The 23,595-nt window shown below is 43.8% G+C and overlaps 2 protein-coding genes across 6 annotated transcripts in view; one reads left to right on the top strand and one right to left on the bottom strand.

Moving 5' to 3' along the window:
* The window catches only part of Rnf212b (ring finger protein 212B), a 41,769-nt gene extending 39,184 nt beyond the window's left edge, over positions 1 to 2,585 (top strand). The window contains exon 15 of the mRNA XM_034498422.2: positions 2,462 to 2,585. Coding sequence (XP_034354313.1) covers positions 2,462 to 2,524 — 63 coding nt within the window. The 3' untranslated portion in view covers positions 2,525 to 2,585. The remainder of the gene's footprint in view (positions 1 to 2,461) is intronic.
* On the bottom strand, positions 1,435 to 23,580 carry Homez (homeobox and leucine zipper encoding). 5 transcript variants are annotated; one of them, XM_076931007.1, is made up of 4 exons: positions 23,071 to 23,580; positions 18,304 to 18,501; positions 5,477 to 7,035; positions 1,435 to 4,409 (listed from the first exon to the last, which is right to left on the bottom strand). In XM_076931007.1, the coding sequence occupies exons 2-4, from the start codon at positions 18,326 to 18,328 to the stop codon at positions 4,365 to 4,367; spliced, it is 1,629 nt and encodes a 542-aa protein (XP_076787122.1). In that variant the 5' UTR covers positions 18,329 to 18,501; positions 23,071 to 23,580; the 3' UTR covers positions 1,435 to 4,364. The 5 variants fall into 5 exon arrangements, with proteins under 5 accessions (XP_076787122.1, XP_076787121.1, XP_076787123.1 ...); XM_076931006.1 differs by lacking the exon at positions 23,071 to 23,580 and having other exon boundaries at positions 18,304 to 19,616; XM_076931008.1 differs by lacking the exon at positions 23,071 to 23,580 and having other exon boundaries at positions 5,515 to 7,035; positions 18,304 to 19,616.
* Positions 23,581 to 23,595: the final 15 nt, after the last annotated feature.

The raw sequence follows: 23,595 nt of genomic DNA, 5'->3' as shown, positions 1-23,595 counted from the left end.
AGCAAAAAGAAACATAAGTTCAAATCCAGCCTGGGGTATATTGTGAGTTTCATGCCTTAGTAAAACCCTGCCTGAAAAATGAAAATTAGCCAGGTATGGTATAGGGTACCTATAATCCTAGGGTTTCAGAAGATGAAGTAGGATAATCACATGTTTGAATCCATCTTGAGTTACACAGCAAATTCCAGCCAGGCTGGCTAGAGACCTTGTCTCAGGTAAAAGTATAGACAAACCAGGTCTATATAGTAATATAGATCAACAGTAAGTATGCTTGCCTGGTATCCACCAGGCTCTACGTGATATCAATCCCTAAAACAAGAGAATAAAAAGAAATTAAGGTTTAATAATGAAACTTTGTATGTAAATTTAAGACAATTTTAAGTTTTTTTTTGTTTTTTTTTTTTTTTTTAAAAAAAGAGGTCTAGGAATGTAGCTTAGTTGGTTGGGTGCATGCCCAGCTTGTGTTAAATCCTGGGTTCAATCCCCTACATTTCACAAATCTAGGTAACTCGAACTCAGGAGAGGGGCTAGAAGTTCAAAAGTATCCTTGCTTACATATGAAGTTCAAGGCCTGTGTCTTAATAGAAAGAAGGAGGGAAGGGTGTTTTTGTTGCTGCTGCTGCTGCCGTTTTTGTTTTAAGATATCAGGACCCCAGTGTAGGGACACACACCTGTGATCCCAGCTTTTGGGAGGTAGAAGCACGAAGATTAGGAGCTCAAGGCCTGATAACTGAAGGCCTGATAACTGAAGATAACTGAAGCTGTCTCAAAACCAACAAAAGAAAAAGCTGGCATTTAAGCTGTAAGAAGTAACACTGAAGAAACAGCATCCTCCCCCAAAACCCCATAGAAATAGAGATAACCCTATAAGGAAATGCAGATCTATAAGTATGTGGCCTCAACTTGAATCTTGTTAAAAAAAAAAAAAAAGTTATTTCTATCTGGATATAGTGGTCATCCCAGCACTTGAGAGATCAAGGTATAAGGATCAGGAGTCTTGACTACATAGCAAATTTTGAGGCTAGCCTGAACTATAAAAAACCCTATCTACAAAACAAAACAAACAAACAAAAAAACCCTGCTTCTATGAGACAGTTGAGGAATCTTGGTCAATTGGGCACTGTTAAAGCATTTTTTTTTTTTTTTTTTTAAATCTGGGACAGGCTCTCACTTGTAACCCTGGCTTGGTCAAGAACTATAGACTAGGCTGGCCTCAAACTCAAATCCACCTGCCTCTGCTTCCTGAGTATGGGATTAAAAGTGTGTACTATTCCCTGAAGTATTAAAAAGAACTGTAGGGGTTGGGGATTTAGCTCAGTGGTAGAGCACTTGTCTAGCAAGTGCAAGGCCCTGGATTCAGTCCTCAGCTCTGAAAGAAAAAAAAAAGACAAAAAAAAAAAAAAAAAAAAAAGAACTGTAAACATGAGAAATATCTCAGGTCTGATGACTCTGTATTTATAAACACAAATACACAAACACAAATAATACATACCCATATATATATATATAAATAAAAATTTTATGAAGTTAAATGGTATCTAATTTTGCTTTAGTATAATTTACTAAAAAGAAGCAATAGAAAGAATAATAAATATTGACCATGAGTTTTGTTGATATTGGATGATAGGTTCATTATTCTGGTCTATCCTTTAAAACAGTGGTTCCCAGCCTTCCTATTGCTGCAGCCCTTTAATACAGTTCCTCATGTATGGTGACCCCAATCACAGAATGTGTTACTACTTCATAACCGTAACTCTGCTACTGTTATGAATCATAATATAAATATTCTGATATGCAGGATATCTGATGTGAAAGGGTCATTTCAACAGGTTAAGAACCATTGTTTTAAAACAAAACCTATTGAAACTGGAGAGATGACTCAACAGTTAAGAATACTGGCTGCTCTTCCAGGGGACCTGGGTTCGATTCCCAGTACCCACATGGTGTATCACAACCCTCTGTAACTCCAGTCCCAAGGGATCTCTGGAGTCATCGTCTGAGCACAGAAATACATGCAGCAAAACATCCATAAATATAAAACTCTTAAAATAAAACATTATAAAGTTAAAAATAGTTACCGAAAAGTGCCACATCACTAGAGGTGTAGGATCTCTGCCTCCCTGGTAACTGTCTTTGGATACAACGGTCAAATGTTCCAAATCTTCCAAAAGTTTCTCAAATAGTTTACATCATCATCATAAAGCATGGAAGCATACAGTTTCTTAAGTAACAACAAAGCCCTCATCACACAGGACGCATCAGATCTTAGTCTGGTTGGGCATGCTGGCACCACCTTTAATCCTTACCCTTTGGGAAAAAGAAGCAGGCAGAGCTCTGTGAATTCATGGCCAGCCTGGTCTACATAGCCAACCAGGACAGTGAGACCCTGTCTCAAACAACTTGGAGGACCACCCTTACTAGCCTGTGTTGTCATAACATGCAAATCTGTTCTCTGCTGCAGACATTCTACCAACAGAGGCAGATGGGACTAGCTGGGAGAGACGGATGCAGCATCTCCAGATAGAAATCCCTCTTCCAGGTCTGATCTGTGCATGATGCTCAAGGCTGGACTGCAGTGTCTAGTACTTTTAGGGATATGGGCACCTGCTGTTTCCTGGTTTCAGTCTGCATCTTGTTCTGTTGAACTTTATCTTACGTGTCTTTCTCTCTAAAACATTTAAAAAATTTTAAAAATTATTTTGTGTGTGTATCATATGATGGTATACTACTTGCATATGGGTGCCTGTGATTCAGGTGCCCTAAGAGGCCAGCAGAGTGTGTGCAATCCCCTAAAGCCAGGGTTACAGGCAGCTTGTGGACTGACTGACATGGGTGCTGGGGAACCTGCTTTGGGCCTTCTTAAAGAGCACAAAGCATACTAAACTGCTGAGCCATTTCTCCAGCCCCTTGAATTTTTATTAATTTGTGTATGTACTTGTGGGGGATTTGAGCACAACTTGTAGGAGTCAATTGTTTCCAACAAAGTCAGTCCTGGGGATCCAACTCAAGTCATTAGACTTGGTGGCAAGTGCCTTTACTCTCTAAGGCATCTCAGTGGCTCTGTCTTACATTAACACACAAGAAAGGGACAGGTCTTATACAGGGCTTCAGGAAGACAATCATCTCTCCCCCATTATGTACGGCCTTTCATTTCCTAGTTTGAAACTAAAGCTGCAAAAACCCTTAGCCTCATGCTTTGGCATAGGGAGACTAGATAATATTTTTATCCTGGTTCATTTCTGGATTTCACTGTTTAGCTCTGGACTTTGCTATCCTGTGGCCAATGTTAATAAACAACTGTTCCCGCCCTAACGTATTATATTTTTAACCTATTGCTCTACATCCAGCTGCTATGAAATGTTTTGATTTTCCTTTGTCCAAACAAAAGGTAGAATACATTTCCAGCTTTGATTTGCTATTACAACACTAGGTAGATTTCCAAATTAGTAAGGTATACAGACTAATAAAAAGGAAAATATCATTAAAAATAGACCCTTTTATGGCTAGTGCAACTCTTGCTAAAACAGTTTCTAGAACGGTGGGATGAGCAAGTGAAGTTACAACCTGCTGTCACTGCTGAAGGACCAATAAATCTTGTCATCTGACAGCTGGAAACCATGTGTGTGTCAACAGATGCTGAATTACTCTTCTAATTTTCTATTTTTATTTACTGCAGTGTCTGGACTGACTCTTTTAAAAAAATAATAAAAATATACTAAACCAGAAATAATTCTGAATTGGTGCTGGGCTTGAAACTAGAGTGTCACACATGCTAAGTAAGAGGTCTACCACTGAGCTACATGCCAGCCATTAAATCCCTAGACACAGGCTAGGTACAGATGTAGCCCAGTTGGCAGAGTATCTGCCTACCAAACCCAAAGGCCTGGGTTTCATCCCCAGTACTGCATAAACTTGGCATGATGGCACATACTTATACTCAGCATTTTTAGGAGATGGAAACAAGAAAGTCAGAAGTTCAACAACAGCCATGGCTTCACAGTGAAATCAAGGCAAGCATTTAAAAAATGAAGATGGGGCTGGAGAGATGGCTCAGTGGTTAAGAGCACTGACTGCTCTCCCAGAGATCCTGAGTTCAATTCCCATCAACCTCATGGTGGCTCACAACTGTATGTGGTGCGATCGTATGCCCCCTTCTAGTGTGTCTGAGGACAGTAACAGTGTACTCACATACATAAATGAAGATAGACGGATAGAGATATATCTTTAAACATAGGAGTTGCAAAGTGGAGAAAAGAAAGAATTTTAATTTTGGTCTTTTTAATTATTATTTTAGCAATTTGGGGCTTGTACTCTATTTTCAGATGACTAACCAATTGTTACCAGTGATTCCCCATTCTAGAACATCATTGAGTTAGAAGACCATGGTCCTTCTGTCCACAAGACAGATCCTATAAAGAGGGAAACATCTCTTGTTAGATACAAACTGAAGCACTAGTAAAAAAGGAAAAAAAAAAAAAAAAAAAAAACCCAAACAACTAAAAAAACCCAAAAAAAAAACTAAAAAAACTAAACTAAAAAAACCCAAACAACCTAACAATCTATATCATTCTGGGCAGAAAGTAGTGTCAGGTTTGTAAATCCAAACCTGTAACTACCCCACCGCCCTTCTCCTCTGTCATACTGTTATGTTTCAAAACAGATTCTCACATAGTCCAGGTTGGCCTTTAACTTTATATAAAACCACTTTATATGTAGTCAAGGCGGACCTTGAACTCCTTGATCTTCCTGCCCCTACCTGCCAAGGATGGTAGGTAGTCACAGGGACTATGCCTGGCTCATTCCCACCTCCAATAATTATACAGACTAATATTCACACTCTGATTATTAAAAACTTTCACAAACTCTGTATGTAAAGATTTACCCTGAGATAATAGTGAGCAAAGAGGGGGATTTCATAGAAATAAAATGGTAGAGAGCAGATTGGTCCCAGTGTCACAAGCAAGAACCATCTGCTGTGAATTAGTGGCAAATCGAGTGAGACGTCATCAAAGGGGTCTGAGGACATGTCTATTACAAAACCAGGCCACTGCAAACACTAGCTGCAGGGTGCATGCATGTGCTCAGAAAGACAGGACAGGCACAAAGGGCTCTCTGACAAATGCTGGGTGAACTGGGATCAGCTGGATCACAGTCCTTCTCTCGCCACATGGGGCCGAGATGTGACATAAGCATCTAAAGAGCAAGAGCAGAGCAAGAGCTCTTTTCAGCCATTATCTGCCCAGATCCCAACTCTCTCTACATGGAGGCTGGAGAACTGGATTTGTGCTGATCTATCACTTCAGCTTATCCTGGTCACCCTCTCCAGTCTACTGTCAGATTACCCGCTCTGCCTACTCAAGAACACAAAACTTTTTACAAGAGCAATTTCAAAAAGGTTTGAACAGTCACTAAGTTGGTTAATATTTCAGTAATAGACTCCCCCTTGCCTCAGCCTCCCTCAGTCCCGTATGATTACATCATCATCATCATCTTCCTCCTCCTCCTCTTCCTCACCATCTTCTGGCAGTTCTTCATCCTCCTCCTCTTCTTCCTCTTCATCTAGACAAACTACTACTTCAGCTGGCTTAGGCAATCGAGAGTCAAACCAGTCCAGCACTTGCTGAGTGCTTAGTCTTGATGCCTGACTCAGCTTAAGGATATCAGCCTCCTGCAGCTGCTGGTGGGCTGCCCAGTACCTCTCCAAAGGTCGTATATCTGGTGGGGGTGGTGGGGCTGGCAGAGGTGGTGTCTTGGCCCATTCTTTCAAGGAACGAGTTGATGGAGTGGGAATGGCTGGATCTTGAAAACTAGAGGTACCAAGTACTGCATTGTCCCGAAACCATTTCAGCTGTCCATGCTTCAAGGCATATCGTGTGTCACCAAACCATTGAATGATCTCAGGGCGAGGTAAACCAGTGATCTGTTCTAATTTATGGTAATCTTCTCGTCGTGCCCATTGGCACTGTAGAAAAAAGGATTTGAGGATGGCCAACTGTTCTTTGGTTTTACGCTTAGTCTTTCGCTGGTGTTGCATATCTGGGGAAAGGTATTCTGTGGGACCAACCCTACTTGGTACTGAGTTATTCCGTAGCCTTTGGGGCCAGAGTGGTTCTACTTGTGGAGACAGTGGCTGCTCACTAGGTGAGAATGACTGTGAGATATAACCCAAAGGCTGGAGGGGTTTAGGGGTAGCAGTGGTTCCATTAGCCAATACCTGGAAAGAGGGAGACGAGGTAGAGGAAGACGGAGGCGTTCCACTAGGTTCGGATTCCTCCTTACAACTATTATCAAGTGATGAGATCAATGGGGACATATCTGGCTGATGGACAGCTGTGGAGTGATTCCAAGAGGCAGTCCCTCCACCACATGACTGGTCTGGACCCCCGCCTGCCTGCTCCTTAGAGAGGCCACTGATCTGAAGATCCTGACAATCTGATTGGTGGGAGAATGTTCTGCTGCCCATAATCAAAGGCTCCTTAACTTTCTGATGATTCAGTGGCAGCTGTGATACCTGAGAGGGCTCCTCAGGTTCAACCTTCAACCCTTTCATATGAGTGGACTCACTAAGCACCAGAGGACTCAGTCCAAGAGCAAGCTGCTCTGGAGGGGGCACTGGAAGCATCTCCTGTGCCGGCCTCACTGCGTGATGTGTGAAAGAGAGAAGAGACTTGAAAAGGAGCTGATCTCGGTGGTACACCACTCTGGCTCGAGTCTCTTCTATCTCTTCAGATGACCAGCTAATGCCACAGCGGAGACGTTGGGCCATGAACCAGGTCTTTACCTTCTCCATCTGTAGTCCATGCCGCAGGCAGAGGAGAGCAATATCTGCCAGGCTTGGATAGGGGAAGTAGCTGAAGGCTTGTAGCAGGTGCTCATTTCCGTCCAGCTCACTGGTTTGGACCGCTTGAGTCCACACAAGCTGTAGCTCCTCGGAGACTGGCGGGAGACAGACAAGCCCTGCTGCCGAGCTGTTGTGACTGCTGGCATCTTTATTAGGACTCATGTCGTGTTCTGGTTTGTACCCTTCAGAGACAGCTGTAAGAAAAGAAACAGTTCCACTATCATTTAATCTTTACCAAACTGCTGAAACCAAACAATTTCTATTTGAATCATGTTTTACTGCTCCTAAAATGCTTAAATCATTTCTCAAATTTCACAATCTTGTCAAGTCATCAGAACCTGCTGTAATTCCTGTATTCTTTGTATTAAACACAAGGTTCATAGAGGCTGGGATAAAAATGACCCTAAGCTGTATGACAAAAAGCTGTCTTTAGAGGCTAAGGAAAAAAAATTATCCTCCCACAGCCTTCTCTGTTCCAACTTCAGTTTCCTTCAGAAAGCCATCACTCATCCCTCACCTTTAAGTTCTTGGAACAGTACTCAGACTGTACTTAACCACAAAAGCAGGACCTCTTGCTGTAATCTCAGAATGATCACTCTTTAGTGCCTAACGATCTCGGATTACTTCCAGAACATGGAGACAGGAAAACAACCTACCGAGTCAGGCACAGGAGTATAAACCTACAATCCCAGCACTTGGGAGATAGTAGGACCAGGAGTTCAAGGACAGTCTGAACTACATAAAACTGTCTCCAAACATACAAAAAGCAAGCAACAACAAAACAGGGTAGGGGTACTCTGCCCAGCCCTAATGCCTACCCCTGTTTTCATGGTGATGGGGGTACTAGGAACAAGAAACTGTATTTATATTATAGTACATTAAAGCCCTAAACTCTAGAGAGATTTTCTTCCCCATTCCAGAAGGAAGACTTAGAGGAAAAAAAAACCTTGGTATAAAAGAACCTTATTCCCCTTGGGTTAAATCTTGTGGAGAGGGCAGTTTTCTCCCTCAAGTCAGCTTAATAAAGGTTAATCCCCCTCCCTGAGTCTTTGTCACCTCTCATAGCTCAGCCTAAGGAGCACAGAGATGACCCCTTCCCCATTAATAGCCTACTCCACAAAGGGCAAAAGGAGTCCTGCTTTTATCTCTTCAGTCCAGCTTTCTCCTCAAAACCAGCTGGGCAGGTTCATTAAACAGTACCGCTAGCTCCCAGGGTTGTGGGCAAGGGGACCTATTCATTCCTCAATGCTTGGCAAAATCTGTTCCCTGAATATTCTGTAACTTTCTTTTTTAGTTTTTTTAAAATTCATTTATTTGTATGAGTACACCATAGCTATCTTTAGACATACAGAAGAGGATATCAAATCCCATTAAAGATGGTTGTGAGCCACTGTGTGGTTGCTGGGAATTGAACTTAGTATCTCTGGAAGAACAGTCAGTGCTCTTAACCACTGAGCCATCTTCACCCCATTTTGTAACATTTTAACTCAGCTCCCTCCTTAGGTATTAGAGATACTCTATCACATCACATTTTATTCTTGGAGGAATCCCATTGATGTTTATATTACTTCTGGTCTGTTCAGGATAGGATAAGATCCCCATGTAAGGGGGCTGGAGAGATGGCTCAGTGGTTAAGAGCACTGACTGCTCTTCCAGAGGTCCTGAGTTCAATTCCCAGCAACCACATGGTGGCTCACAACCACCTGTAATGGGATCTGATGCCCTCTTCTGGTATGTGTGAAGACAGCTACAGTGAACTCATAAATAAATAAAATCTTTAAAAAAAAAAAAAAAAAGATTCCCATGTAAATGCTACTGATTAACAAATTTCAAGTCCACAGAGACAGTATATACTGTTTTCACTTCTTTGGAGACCTTCTCCAGCCTAGGCAAATGCTCCAACAGGTCAAGCCCTAGGGGCTTTATTTTAATTTATAAAAGGTTATTTTAGTTAGATTTTATTTTATAACTGTTTTATCTGCATGTACATATCTGCATGTACCTGTGTGTGCTTGGTGGCCTCAAAGATCAGAAGAAGGCATCAGATCTAATGGAATTGGACCTACAGTTGGTTTTGAGCTACCATGTAGGTGAGAGACTTGAACCCAGGTCCTCTGCAAGAGGACCTAACCGCTGAGCAAACCCCCAGATTACAAAACTGGACATTAGTTTTGGTGTTTGCTTGCTATAGCTTCTGACAAGTCTAACAGACCAGAAGCCATGCAGATCCTAAAAGCATTATATTTGAAGGGTACTTTACAGGTGAGGAGGCAGGTCTAAGTGGAAGCAGCTTATGAATTCTAAGCTCCTGCTACTTAGCATCTAGCTCTGGGTAAGCCGCTGAAACCCTAATGATTCTACCCCATTTCCCTCCTCTGTAAAGAATGCTGTCCTGTCAGAAAAGTTGCATATTGTCATCAAGCATCTGTTGTGTGCCAGGTATTATGAAATCAGAAACAGCAGCTTTGGGAGATAGAGGTTTGGTGTATAGCAGGCTTGAGGTTAATTTGTCCTCAGCCAAGTTATTTCACCTAAGGCTTAGTTTCTTATCAGAGAAAAGGGCACCCCTACCTGGGAAGTCTAAACTGGGCAGAAATCAGAGTCTTCTGGTGGGCAGGCAGTTTAACAATGAGCTATATACAGCTCCAGCCCCATGATTTTATATTCTGTATTTTGAGGTTTTGAAACAATTTCAGAATGGATTTTGCTGCTTTGAAATATATAATTAATACATACATACATACATACATACATACATACATACATGGGCTGTAGAGAAGACTCCATGCTTAAGAGTACCTGGCTGCTCTTCCAGAGGATGTAGGTTCAGTTCTAACATCTACAAGGTAGCTCACAACCATCTGTAATTCCAGTTCCAAGACACCTGATGCCCTCTTTTGGCCTCTGTAGGCATTACATGCATGTGCCGAACAGACATAAGTGCAACAAAATATCCATACATGTAAAATAAAATGGAAAAAGAAAAAAGAAAAATAGGGCTATAGACATATCTCAGAGGCATAAATGCCTCCCAAGCACTGAGATTGAAGGTGTGGGCCACTATACCCAGCTAGAATCAAGACTTTGCTGTGTAGCTGGTAAATTCTCTGGAAGAATCTATCTTTCAATTAAGAGCACACTACAACCAGGATGGCTCATAAGAATGACAAGTAGGGGCCAGCCACAACGGCACAATGTAGAGAGACTGTCTCAAAAGCAAGAGTGACAAGGATAGACCAGTGTTCTTAACACTGGTTCTTGTGCCTCCATTTTGGACTGGATAGAGAGAATCTAAACTGGAGGGTTTCTACCTGGGCAGAGATGGTGGTGGTAAATCTATTATGAATAATCACACCTGCATCCTTATTACAAATGCCAGAGATATTATTCTGCATAGTCATTAATTTAAAAAATACACTTGTAACACTCTTCCTTCCCTTTGATTTCTAACATCCCTAGACAGACAGAAAGGACAAGCAACCTAAACTTGAAATTTAGATGCTGTCCATTCACTGGTAGGGAGAAAAAGCACTTTGGGATGTTCAGTTGAACATAGGCTTGTATTAAAACAAGACAAACCAGAAAACTGGATATGATCCTGCTCAATTCTTAAGTCTTTATTCAAATAAGATCTGAAATGCTGCCTAAGGGATGTCTGGGTAATATGGTGTTAAGGGCCTTAGGGACTTTTGTGATGTTTAACTTATGTGCTTCTGAACTTTTTAGATCATCAACTTCTTTGAGAAACAGATAAAAATCATAGAGCTTTGGGCAGGAGAGATGGCTCAGCACAGGTTCAATTCCAAGCAATCCATATCAGGTGACTCATAACCACCTGTAACTCCAGTTTCAGGGGATCCAAAGCCCTCTGGTTTCCATGGGCTTGATTGGACGTAGTGCACACAAACTCACACAAATCTTTTTTTTTCCAGACCTTCCAAAATTTCCAACTTAAAGTATGCCCAATACAAGTCACACTTGTACTCACAGACATCACTGCCAAGACATCAGCTTCAGATCTCGGCTTTATAAGTCTTCCTAACTTAATGAAGGCAGTGTGATATCTGACTTAAAAGTGAACAAGCAGCTTAATGTAAATGAATGGAAAGAGCGGGAGACAAGTAGTACGGTTGTCTAGAAGGGACAGGGTATCTGTGGTACCAGATGGGTTGGGAAAGGTGCTAAATGGCTCAGAAGCCTGATTTAAGTGACCCACTAGATTACTTGATCAATACCCAGTGTCCTTTATACAAAAGGTTAGCTGCTACTGTCTAGGGCACCACACTGGCTTTATTCAGTTGTCATGCTTGAAACAGTGTGCTTCTCCAACTGTTTATGCCCCCACACAACTGCCCGTTTCTGCGTCATCTCTGGGTATCTATATAATAATGTAATTAAAACATCATGCAGACCTATTAAAATACGGGAACTAAGACAGCTCAGCATGCTGAGGCAGAAGATGATCACAAACTTGAGGCCAGTGTGAGCTACACAATAAAAAACACAAAAATTAAATGCTTTGGAGAGACTAATTCAAGAATATGCATTAAAACCCTGCCCAATTAGGAGTGGACAAGGCAACTGTGGAAGACTGAAGTGAGTGTGTTCCAACTCTGATAGCTTCCGAAGGTCCAATCTCACCTCACTTTGAAGAAAGCCAAACTGGAAAGAACATGATCAAAGTGAGTAGCTCTCACCTAGAGTGGCATACTAGAATTACCTGGGAAACTTAAAAGGCCACCCTCCTCCCCATTCCCTTCTGATTAATGGACTGGGACACAGGCATTCATAGTCTTAAAGTTCTCGGGGTGCAGTTAATACTAGAAAAGACGAGTTAAACAATACACCAAAGACTGGTTAAGTTTACTTTCAATTGTAAGGTTTAGGATAATTCATGTACCTTAATTTTTCGATTTTGTTGGCTTTTGCAACTACCATCTACTTAGCCTAATACATGGATTTGAAACATATGACGAAGACTCCTAATACGCATCGATCTAGGCCCACACTGATTTTCAGACAAGTCTCAAGGTTGAGTTTTCTTCCAGCTGACAAGACTCAGATAGGGACTCAAAACCAGGAAACTGTGAGGACTTTTCATTTCCCGGTTGGTTTTCTCCGTAAGGCGGGGCACGAGAGTGGGGGGGGGGCAGTTGTTTGTTTGAAACCTTTCATTCTCAAATGGCAATGCTCGCCAGAAGTAAGGTCTAGTTGTATATGCCTGTTGAGGTCACCAGGAGGTAGTCATGGGGACAGGGGAAGCCCAGGAGGCAGTCTGAAGGGCCCGGAACTGGGTCAGAGAACAAAAAAGTTGCAGCACTTGGGGCGGTGAGCTCCAGGAGGCAGGTGAACCTGCATCCTCGCAGAGGGCGTCCTGACCCAACCTTTCCCATCCCCCTACACACACTCCTTAGCCTCCCCAGGTTACAACAACGCGGATTCGAAAGTCCAGGGGAGGAAAGGGGGACAGAACCCGACGACTTCCAATGGAGGATTCTCCTCCCACCGCGAGGATGGAGCTCTGAGGGTCAGAGGTGTTGCACCGGCCGGGAGGCAGGCCCAGGGGCTGGGGGGTGGGGGGGATCGGTCACTCACCACGGCGCGGCCCCGGGCGGCGGCTCCCAGCCTTGCACCGCGGGCCGGGACGGGAAGGGGGAAGAGGGCAAGGGATCCAAGAGGGAGAGGGGCTGCAGCACGCCCGACTCCTGGCACCCCAGCCACGCGAAACCCCGGACCGCCGCTGCACCCCCACCCCCGGAACGAGGCGCTCCGCCCCTACCAGTGCGGCTTGGAGGCAGGGGCGGGGCCGAGGTCGGGATTGGTGGGCGGGCATCAGCACAACGTACTGGGCCGGCCATTGGCTGCGTGTGTCCGGCAGAGGTCCGCGATTGGCTGCGGAAACCCGGTCACTGTAGGCGCGTGGGGCTGGGAACACGTCTGCCTGGGCTCGGCGCTTGCTTCAGACCTCCACCCTGTGGTCCTTCCGAAGTTCTTTACTGAACTGTCCCCGGGTCCCCCAGGAAGCCCTTCGGAAGACCTTTTAAAACATCTACCTGGACCAGTCTTAAACTGGAGCCCAAGTGCCACCAGCAGCTTAAAGCCAACCAGAATGTGCACAAGGAGGATCAGATTTTTTTTTTTTTTCGAGACAAGGTTTTTCTGTGTAGCCCTGGCTGTCCTAGAACTCACTCTGTAGACCGGGCTGGCCTCGAACTCAGAAATCCGCCTGCCTCTGCCTCCCAAGTGCTGAGATTAAAGGCGTGCGCCACCACCGCCCGGCTAAGGATCAGATGTTTAGCCCCCAGAAAGATGAGCATCTTAAGTACCTGGAGACTTCTGCCACTTCTGAGGTCAATGTGGTGAAAGTGTTCTCAATGACGAAATACTCTGGGTTCTGCTGTTTGGGTGTAACAAGATGTGCTGTTTACCATACTTCCCACAGGGTATGAAGTTCTCAACCAAATTTAGAATATTTAGGTTTTCCCCTCTTACTTGAAACAGCACTTCTGAAGTGACTTGTGTTGTTGAAATTTGAAAAGGCCCAATCTTGGTTATTTAGGTCACCTAAAAGGCAGTATCTGTCTTTGCTTGTATTCTCAGACCTCACCATTGACTCTTCATTACCTACGGTCGCATGGATTTTTCTTGAAAAGAACAAATGGAAGCTGAAAAGATGGCTCAGAGGTTAAGAGCACATGCTGCTCTGGCAGAGGACCTGAGTTAGGTTCCCAGCACCTACATCACAGTCACCTGTAACTCCAGGTGGTCTGAAGCCCTCTTTTAGACCTTGTGAGCACATGCACTGACCACACACATCCCATGTGGTTCCCCCCACACCCATAAGTTTAAAAAATAAATCTTAACAAAAACTCTAGCCAGGCAGTGGTGGCGCATGCCTCTAATCCCAGCACTTGGGAGGCAGAGGCAGGCGGATTTCTGAGTTCGAGGCCAGCCTGGTCTACAAAGTGAGTTCCAGGACAGCCAGAGATACACAGAGAAACCCTGTCTCGAAAAACAACAACAAACAAACAAACAAACACTCTAAATGGCTATCAAAAATGGCCAAAGAGATGACTTCATTCAAGTATAGCTTGGTGAATGGGGTGTGTGTGTGTGTGTGTGTGTGTGTCTGTCTGTCAGTGTGTGTGTGTGTGTGTCTGTGTTTTCCAGACAGTGTTCCTTTCTGTAGCCTCAGCTGTCCTGGAACTTGATCTGTGGTGGACCAGGCTGGCCTCAAACTCAGAGATCCATCTGCCTCTGTCTCCTGAAATCTGGGATTATAAACTTGCACCACCACTGGCGCCCAGCTGGTGAATCAGACTTTAACTGGGTTACTTACAGAAGTGTGAGCAATTTATCAGTGGCTGTACTAATGAATTAAGTGTCTCCCCCTCATACCAACAACTGTTAACTGCTTATACACCCTCAGGGAATGGAGGGAGCCTTGTGAGCTCTTCCCCCAACAACCTCCCTGGGTGTTTCTGTAAGGTGTGGATGGGGCCTCATGAGCACAGTGGCGCTGGCTTTAATTGTGTGGATCTCCTTGCAGGTAACCACACACAGTCTGAATTCAGGAATGGACAGTTTTACCATTCACTAAGGACTGTTTTCAGTTATATCTGGTTGCGTGTTTCTAGTAGAACCATTTTGTAGGAAAGCCAGTCTTTGGTCCTTGACCTGTCAGAACTGTGATGTTTGTGGTCATGGCCATCCATTTTCCTAACAGTTGTGTAATGTGGAAATTTTGAGTATGTTCTGTGTGTGGCATAAAATTGTGAATTGGTGGAACTGAAGGATTCTGAGCATTTGATTGTTATGAGAGGTCTTAGGGAAACTTGCCAAGTGTGAGGCTGGAACATCACTGGGATAAGTTCAAAGAAAAACAATGTGTAGCTCTTCACTTGCGTACATGAACACAGAGTGACTTTTCAGAGTTTGGGTACGTGAACACAATATATGGCTCTTTTTGGGTATGTGTGATAAGAATCAGATTGTCTGTGTCCTCTGCGCCTCGATCTATAATATCTGTTGTGAGTAAAAAGAACATTTGCTGATCTTCCAAGGACTACTGTTTGATTCCGGCACTCGGCACTCAACGGATGGCTCACAACCAACTTGAAACTCCAGTTGCAGGAGATCTAACGCCCTCTTCTGGCCCCTGTGGGCACTGCATGCATGTGGTACACAGACATATATATCACAGAATACTCAAACATTTCAAAGTAAAAATAATCAAGAAAGGGGGTTGGTGGGAGGAAAAAAACCATAAAAAGAAAACCCCCGTGACCTGGTTCTGGAGCAGTGAGGCCAAAGGCTTACTGTGAGTTTGAACTTCCAGATTTAGAAGTTGGTGTAGACCTTGGTGTGAAAATTACTGAGCAGTCATCCAAACTCAATTATGAAAAAGAACCTGCCTTTAGCAGGGTAAAAGCCTTTGTAACTCTTCCAGGGCTCATGGCACCCTCAAGAGATGTTAATGCCCCATCTTTGGTTGCCCCATTTTTCTCAGGCTTGCAAGATGTCTCAGCAGTAAAGGCGCCTGCTACCAAGCCTGATGGCTGGAGTTGAATGCCATCAGTTTGGTTCCTAAATCCCACATGATGGAGAGAACTGACTCCAGAAAGTTGTCCTCTGACCAAAGTCTCACCAGTAATGGCCCTCTCTCAGAATGTCTTTAAAAACCTTCAAACTGAACATCCCTTCCTTCTACTTCCTCTAGGCTTCAATATCTGTCCTCTGGACTCCCTTGTACTATGGTTTTTTCTTCTTCTTCTTTTTTTTTTTTTTTTTTTTTTTTGAGACAGGGTTTCTCTGTGTAGCCCTGGCTGTCCTGGAACTCACTCTGTAAGTGAACATAACCCTGTGTTCACTTCTGTCAACTGGTTGCCCGCTCTGCCTCTTGACCTAAGGTGGACTTTAAAAAAGATTTTTTATTTATGTGAAGAGGGCATTGGATACAATATACAGATGGTTGTGAGCCACCATGTGGTTGCTGGGAATTGAACTCATGACCTCTGGAAGAGGGTCCAGTGCTCTTAACCCCTGAGCCATCGCTCCAGCCCCCATAGGGTCTTTTAAAGAAGCCTATTTTTCCTTGTGTACCCCCACTATGTTTTGGCCAGGCACTTGTGGACATAAATGGCTTTTAATGTTGAGACTGCGTTAGTGCAATGAGGAAAGGGATTGGAGGCAAACAATAGGCAAGCAACAGAAAATACAGCTCAGCATCAAAGCAGAGATGTTTGAGATCTCTGCCAGCCTGCAAAGAGCTCTAGGTTTTGGAATGGAACCCTTGAAAATGAAACGAGTTTTGTATCTGGTTTCTTAGCAAGGAAATGTGGAACGGAACAATGTCCTTAGTGAATGGTAAAGCTGTCCATTCCTGAATTCAGACTGTGTGCGGTTACCTGCAAGGAGATCCACACAATTAAAGCCAGCGCCACTGTGCTCATGAGGCCCCATCCACACCTTACAGAAACACCCAGGGAGGTTGTTGGGGGAAGAGCTCACAAGGCTCTAGGTGGGAGCCCTAGCACTGAAAACAGAACATTCACAAAAATAAATTCAATCAATCAATAAAATAAAAAAGAAAGAAAAGGTATGAGACACTTCATTTCTGCCATTTTGTCCTGGCATCTGTAGTCTAACACCTTACACCATATATGAAGGAAATGGTCCATATTCTGAGTTTGGCAAAAATATTGTTTGTCTTAAAACATGTTCTCAACAGTAGCCAAGGCTCACCTGCTGGGCTAGCCTTGAACTCCGGGCAATCCTTCTCTATTGGCCTCCTGAGAGCTAGAATTACAGGTGTGAGCCATTATGTCTGGTCTAAAAATATTTATAACATAATCACTGAAACAGACCCCAGACCTTGACACAACTGACTCCATGATGGAAGTGCCATTCAGGCTGTGAGATTCAGCATGAAGACAGCACCTCCTGCCAAAACTAAAACAAAGACCTAATTCATCAAAGTCGATATAGTTGTGGGAAAGTCTCAAGATATACTAACCTTGCTTTTTAGCTTTTTTAGTTCCACTTCTAACTGTTCTTGTTAACTGAAGTACATCAACTGAAGACATGGTTTTGTGCTTAAAAGCTCAGTCTGAGAAAGGATCAGAGCTATATTGGGGCCCTGAATACACAGTACACTCACCAGCTGACTGACAGACTTCCTATGGGCTTAAACCCGTGTCTGGGCAGTCTTCTATGGTGGATACTCCACAACAATTACAAGTTGTAAAGATATTTTTTAAAATTACCATAACCTAAAAATCAACATGCTAGAAACCCTTTTTTGCTTGTTTATGTTTCCATATACAGGATTTTTCTATAGCCTTGGCTGTGCTGGAACTAACTGTAGACCAGGACGGCCTCAAACTCAAGAGATCCAACTGCCTCTGCCTCCCCAGTGCTGGGACTAAAGGCACGCACCACCATGGTTCAGCATCTTTTTTTTTTTGTTTTGTTTTTCGAGACAGGGTTTCTCTGTGTAGCCCTGGCTGTCCTGGAACTTACTCTGTAGACCAGGCTGGCCTCGAACTCAGAGATCCACCTGCCTCTGCCTCCCAAGTGCTGCGATTAAAGGCATGCGCCACCACCGCCCGGCATGGTTCAGCATCTTATTCTTCACAGTATTATTTACTTGTTCTATGAAAAGGCTATCAGTGCAGCAGGATGGGCACAGCTCAGTGGGTACAGCTCAATGGGTACAGGCACCTGCTGCCAAGCCTGATGACCTATGTTTGATTCTCCATAGAACCACACCCTGGAAGAAGGACGCCATTCCAAAAAGTTGTCTCTGCCTCTTTGTGTAGGTCTTGAACACACACAAATAAGCCAGGTGTGGTGGTGCATACCTTTAATCCCATTGCCCAGGAGGAAGAGGTAAGTGGATCTCTGTGAGTTTGGGGCCAGCCTGGTCTACATAGTGAATTCCAGGACAGCCAGGGCTATATATAGTGAGACATCGTGTCAAACAAAAAACAAAAAACAAAACAAAAAAGTTCAATCGGATTTTTTTGTATCCAAACATATAAAAAAAAATTGTTTGCCAGGTAGGTAATTTTTCATCAGCTTTTTAAAAACTATAGCTTATTTGCATTTTTCCCATTACATAAAAGTTTGCTTTATGCCCAATCTTGTATTTATTTTTTTCTTAAAAGTTGTATACTTTGGGGACACAGAAGTCTAACTCTACTCTGTAACCAAATGACCAGGTTCAGTTTCCATCCAGTTTTCCGTGTATCCTCTCCTAAGAAATGCCAGAGTTCAAGGGAGCTAGAAGGCTGAATAATCAGAAGTGCAAGTGCTGGGAATGTGGGATGGATTTGAAGTAGTAAACACTGCATTAAGGCTCTCTGTGAAAGAAAGAGTTCACACGGACCCATCACCAAACTAAGATGTCCAAGCTGGGAAAGAGGCTAGGACCACAGATCCTCTGCACAGCCTCCACCTACCTCTCCCTGGGTGTCTGGTCCTCATGCTGAGTCTTCCTTCATATATGGTATCACTTTCAAAACGTACTGAGTGGCGCTCTGCAATGACGTCACAGCTTGACTATTATGATGTAATGAGGAGGCCCACGACTATGCTCCAACTAGTGTCGGTGTTCTGAGTCTCATGCAACACTCAAGGATGAAGGAAGCCACTGTGAACTGAACCATGAACAACTGTATAAAGGCGTACTGATTGTTATAGAGAAGTTAGTTTTTGAGTAAAACTAGTTCCTCATACCAAAGCCCCTGATCTGACCTATATTTAGTGAAGGAAACATCACACCTCTATTTGACTTCATGCTTATTGTGCACTGTTTGCAGTACCCAATAATGCAAGACATTCCAGGTGTGCCAGGACTGTTGTGACCAAAGTCGTGGAAATGCTGTAAAGCCCGTCAGCAATGTCCCTCTATAAATCACAGAAAACAATCGCTGCTTTCCACAAGAATTCCTTCCAGGTCTAAGTCCTTCTAGAAAACAACTATTCATTCTATTATTTGCCTGAAACACACTGAAAAACATTTCATTCTAACGTCTACCCTACATCCTATGACTTTCCTTAGGATTACACTACAGACTAGGGCTTCCCTATCAGGTCTGCTGTTGTCTCGTCACACTGTGGCTGGTCCCGTTATTAATCACTCACATGTGTGGGAACCAGCTCTGTTAAGACCTGATCCTTCTCAAGGATTTCCTCAAGATTTCTGTCCAGCCATTCTGGATTAGAAGTCCTTGCTTTTCTTCATCATACTGCTCTTTGCTTCAGGGTTGCCTTTGATAAGCATGAAAACTTATGTTTGCACTGCCTGAAAATTGGAATATAACTTAGTCCCCAAACGATGAAGCATCTCGACCTAAGAAGAAATTAGCTTCTCCCAATCTGGTCTCTAACTGCACCAAGAGCTAGTGCTGGGTGCCAGACAGCTAGAGCTTGGCCCTCTGAACTTTCCCACAGTCAAAAATGATAAAGGGATCTGATTGCAGTGTCGGGGTCAGGGTTGCCAACCCCTCTGTACCTCTCTCACACCCAACTTTTACATGGTCCAAGACTCCAGGAGGGCTGTGAAGATAGCTCAGGGGGTAGGGGTACTATGTTATATAGTTTCATAAAACTATCACCTTGACACCAGCTAAAGGCATCTGAGAGGACAGAACCTCAACCAAGAAAATGCCTCATTTGATCCTGGCACTCGGGAGTCAGAGGCAGGTGGATCTCTGAGTTGGAAGCTAGCCTAGTCTACAGAGTGAGTTCCAGGAAAGCCAATGTTACACAGAGAAACCCCTTCTCAAAAAAAAAAAAAAAAAAAAACCAACAAAACAAAAACGATCAGGTAGGAAGGAAGGAAAGAAGGAAGGAAGGAAGGAAGGAAGGAAGGAAGGAAGGAAGGAAGGAAGGAAGGAAGGAAGGAAGGAAGGGGAGGGAAGGGAGGAAAAGAGAAGAGAAAAGAAAATGCTTCCATAAGTAAAAGCCTGTAAGACATTTTCTTAATTAGTGATCAATGGAGGAGACCCCAGCCCATGCAGATGGTGCCATCCCTGGGCTGGTGGTCATGGGTGGTGCAGGATGTTTGATCACATTGTGAATCCCAAGATTATGTTATTTACTGAAAAAAAAAAACCTGTTTCTAGTTGTGGTGTGGCCCAACTAGAGCACACACCTTTAATCCAAGGGCTTTCCACTTGAATATTTTAAACAGGATTAAATTAAGTCCACCTTAGGTCAGGGGGCAGAGCAGGCAACCAGTTGACAGAAGTGAACATAGGGTTATTTTTAAAACACAGTAAATAAGAGAGAGCCAGGAGGACAGAGATGCACAGGAAGTAGAAGGGAGGGACACTCTATTTGAAGAGTTTGTTGAGACAGCATATAGAAAAAGACCTTTTGGGTTGACAGCTATGGAGAAAGGTCAGTTGGGTGCTTTCTCTGCCTCGATCCTGAATCTTCATTGATAAAATCTAATGATTGAAATTTTGTTAAAAACAAAACCTGAGTTCTATAAAGAAAGCAGGTTGGGCAAACCATGAGGAGCAAGCCAGTAACCAGCACCTTCCATGGCCTCTGCATCAGCTCCTGCCTCCAGGTCCTCGTCCTGTGTGAGTTCCTGTCCTGACTTCCTTTGGTGATGAACAGTGTTGTGTAAGTGTAACTGAATAAACCCTTTTCTTCCCAGCTTACCCTTTGGTCACAGTGTTTCACTGCAGCAGTAGAAACCCTAAGGAAGACAGATACTTGTGACTTAAAGTTTAAAGACCCTCAGGAGAGGAAAAAAGCTGACTCCCCCAAATTATCCTCTAACTTCCACAAGTGCCCTCTAAGTAAATAAAAATTATTACATAGCAACTAAGTTTGGTGGCTCAAGCTTGTCATCCAAGATGAGACAGAATTATGAGTTCAAGGTCAGCCTGGATTACATAGGACCTGGCCAGCCTGAGCTATAGAACAAGACTTGCAAAAAACTAGACAAATAAAAGCAAGAGACGAGGTGGGGAAGGGAATCTTACTCTCAACTCTCCCCGTTCTTCTCCCAAAGAATACTTCTAGCTTCCTCCCTGATTCTCTAATGTTATTTATTTGTTTATTTATTTAGGTTTTTCAGGATAAGAGTTTGTGTAGCCCTGGCTGTCCTGGAACTGGCTCTGTAGACCACGCTAGTCTTGAACTCACAGAGATGTGCCTGCTTCTGCCTCTGGAGTACTGGAATTATGGGATTAAAGACATGCACCACCACTGCCCAGCTGTCTCTGATTAATTGTATTTCCAATGCGGTTTTGTACCTGCATGCAGGCAGCTGCATGGGGAAGCCGAAGTGAGGTACAATACCAACAGGCTTCCGGCTGGCACAGTGCACAGGGCTGCCCTGAGGGGCTGGAGAGCAACTTGGGGAGGGTCACAGAAGAAGCTCATTTTCTCTCCACGTTAGGTACCCAGTACTGTAGTACCCATTCTACCTATTTACAAAGGTCAATACTCTTTAACTTTACCCAAGGAAGCTCAAGGCTGGCAACAGAGACCGTACCGGTCTGTGTAGAAGGAAGGGTGCTAGCAGGGGGAAAAGGTTGAAGATGGTACAAGAAAAGAAGGATTTTTTTTTTTTTTTTTTTTTTTTTGTGAGACAGGGTCCCTCTATGTAGCCCTGGCTGTCCTGAAACTATGTAGATAAGGATAGCCTCAAAATTCACAGAGATCCACCTGTCTCTGCTTCCTGAATGGTGGGATTAAAGCTCTGCCAGCTCAGAAGGAACCTTTTATATTAACCTTTGTCCTTGCCATAACAATCATGGGATTGAGATATGGTGGTCAGGAGGCCCAAATGTTAAGTTCAATCTCTGCAGTACACTGACATGTCATGATGCTGCTGAAGTCACTTCCTATTTCTGGATTTGTGTTTTCTGGAAAGGAACCCTGGGATCTCCAGAGACAAGGCTTTCATGTTTCTGACTGTGTATGAATGGCACGCATCCAAAGGAGCTCCCAACACAAGCCAGAAACAAGAATGTGGGAATGAAGCTGGAGCTCCTTATGAAGGAAATGGGCAACATTCTTAAAGAGAAAGTTTGGCATGGTAGCACAGAAATCCTAGCCCTCGAAAGAATGAGGCAGGAGTGTTTCAAACTTGAGACCAGGCTGGGCTAAGCAGCAGGACCATGTCTCAAGATCAAAATATCAAAAAGGAGATGAGAGAATGAAAGAGCCAGGTGAAGGATTTCAAGGCAGGCAGCTCTACGGTACTTTCTGATGACTAGACAAAGAGGAAGGGTGTTCCTGTTGGAGTTCAAGGATAGAAGTGCTCTCTCAGGACACTTCCCAGCACATAGGAACCATAAAGAAAGCCCTACCAGTGTCTTATGCAGGCCTCCTAAAGTTACTCACAGCAAGCAAACACTATAGCCCATGTGTGGAGTGAGGCGGCGAGGGGCTGGGAGTGGGAGCTGATGACTGCAGTTCTCTGTGGGCATACTCGCTTTCCTACAGGCACTGTTTAAAAAAAAAAAAAAAAAAAAAAAAAAAAAAAAGTGGGTGAATCTTGGAAAGAACAGCATGCCATAGGGCTGGAGAGATGGCTCAGTGGTTAAGAACACTGACTGTTTTTCCAGAGGTCTGAAGTTCAATTCCCAGCAACCACATGGTGGCTCACAACTATCTGTAATGGGATCTGATGTCCTCTTCTACTGTGTCTTAAAGACAGCAACAGTGTTCTCCCATATGGAAGAAAGAAAGAAAGAAAGAAAGAAAGAAAGAAAGAAAGAAAGAAAGAAAGAAAGAAAGGAAAAAGTGTGCCAGAAGCAAAGGAGTCCCAGCAAAGGAGTCTCACTTGACTTGTGGGTGGCAGGGTTTCAATTCTGCTTCTCTAGCCCAGTTCAAGATAAGAAAAGGAAAAAAACATTTTTTTTTTCAATTTTTCTAGACAGGCTCTCACTATGTAGTCCCGGCTGTCACAGACTGTAGACTAGGCTGGCCTGAAACTCAGAGATCTGCCTGTCTCCGCGTCCTTTTTTGTCCTGGGATTAAATGCATGAATCACCACACCTGGTGAAAGAGGGAGACTCTTAAACTCACATGCCAGGGAAGTGACATCCGAGTAGGAAAGGTCTTCTTGGAATCTCAAAAGGAATATGTACACAAACAACACTCATAGCAGCCCTTTCCTGTTTGACAAGGCTCTCAGTACACTGGTATCCTTGATAGTCCAGGCCTAACCTTGGGGACTAGAGAACCATTATCATCACCTTGTCCTCAAGTGCTGCAGCCGTTCAATAAACAAGATGCTGGGCAGTGGTGGTGCACCTTTAATCCCAGCACTCAGCAGGCAAGGCAGGCAGAGCTCTGAGTTCAAGGCCAGCCTGGTCTATAGAGTGAGTTCCAGAAGAGCCAGGGCTATACAGAGAAACCTTGTCTGGAAAAACAAAACAAAACAAACAACAAACATAAAAACCCAAACTATAAGATTCCTGTTCTATATAGCTGAGGATAGGGGTGTGAATGAGCCAGGGTACCTCTTACAGAGAAAGCTCAGGATGACCTATGGTTCCCCAGCCTAAGGAATACTCACCCACTTGGTCCCAGGGAGGAAGCCCAGCAAAGACCACCTAGCAGTTACTCCAAGTTTAGAACCATTCCCAATTAAATATCAAATAATTTACCTGGGCACGGGTAATGAGTGTGGAGGGAGGGAAGGAGGCACACCCAATGGTATGGAGGGTTGGCCAGAGCCAGGACAGAAGTCCGCTGTATGGAAACCTGGCATTTCAGTA

Source organism: Arvicanthis niloticus, chromosome 3 (genome assembly GCF_011762505.2).
Source record: "Arvicanthis niloticus isolate mArvNil1 chromosome 3, mArvNil1.pat.X, whole genome shotgun sequence".
NCBI lineage: Eukaryota > Metazoa > Chordata > Mammalia > Rodentia > Muridae > Arvicanthis > Arvicanthis niloticus.
The sequence above is the reverse complement of the archived record's forward strand: the minus strand, read 5'-3'. Positions and strand labels throughout refer to the sequence as shown.

Excerpts from the sequence above, each read along its gene's own strand:
- Homez (XM_076931007.1), bottom strand. The coding sequence starts at position 18,328 with ATGAGGACCAGACACCCAGGGAGAG. Across the intron at positions 7,036-18,303 it reads GACCAGACACCCAGGGAGAG|CTGTCTCTGAAGGGTACAAA; the intron begins GTAGGTGGAGGC and ends CTTTTCTTACAG. Across the intron at positions 4,410-5,476 it reads AGGAAGATGATGATGATGAT|GATCTGTCTTGTGGACAGAA; the intron begins GTAATCATACGG and ends CCCTCTTTATAG.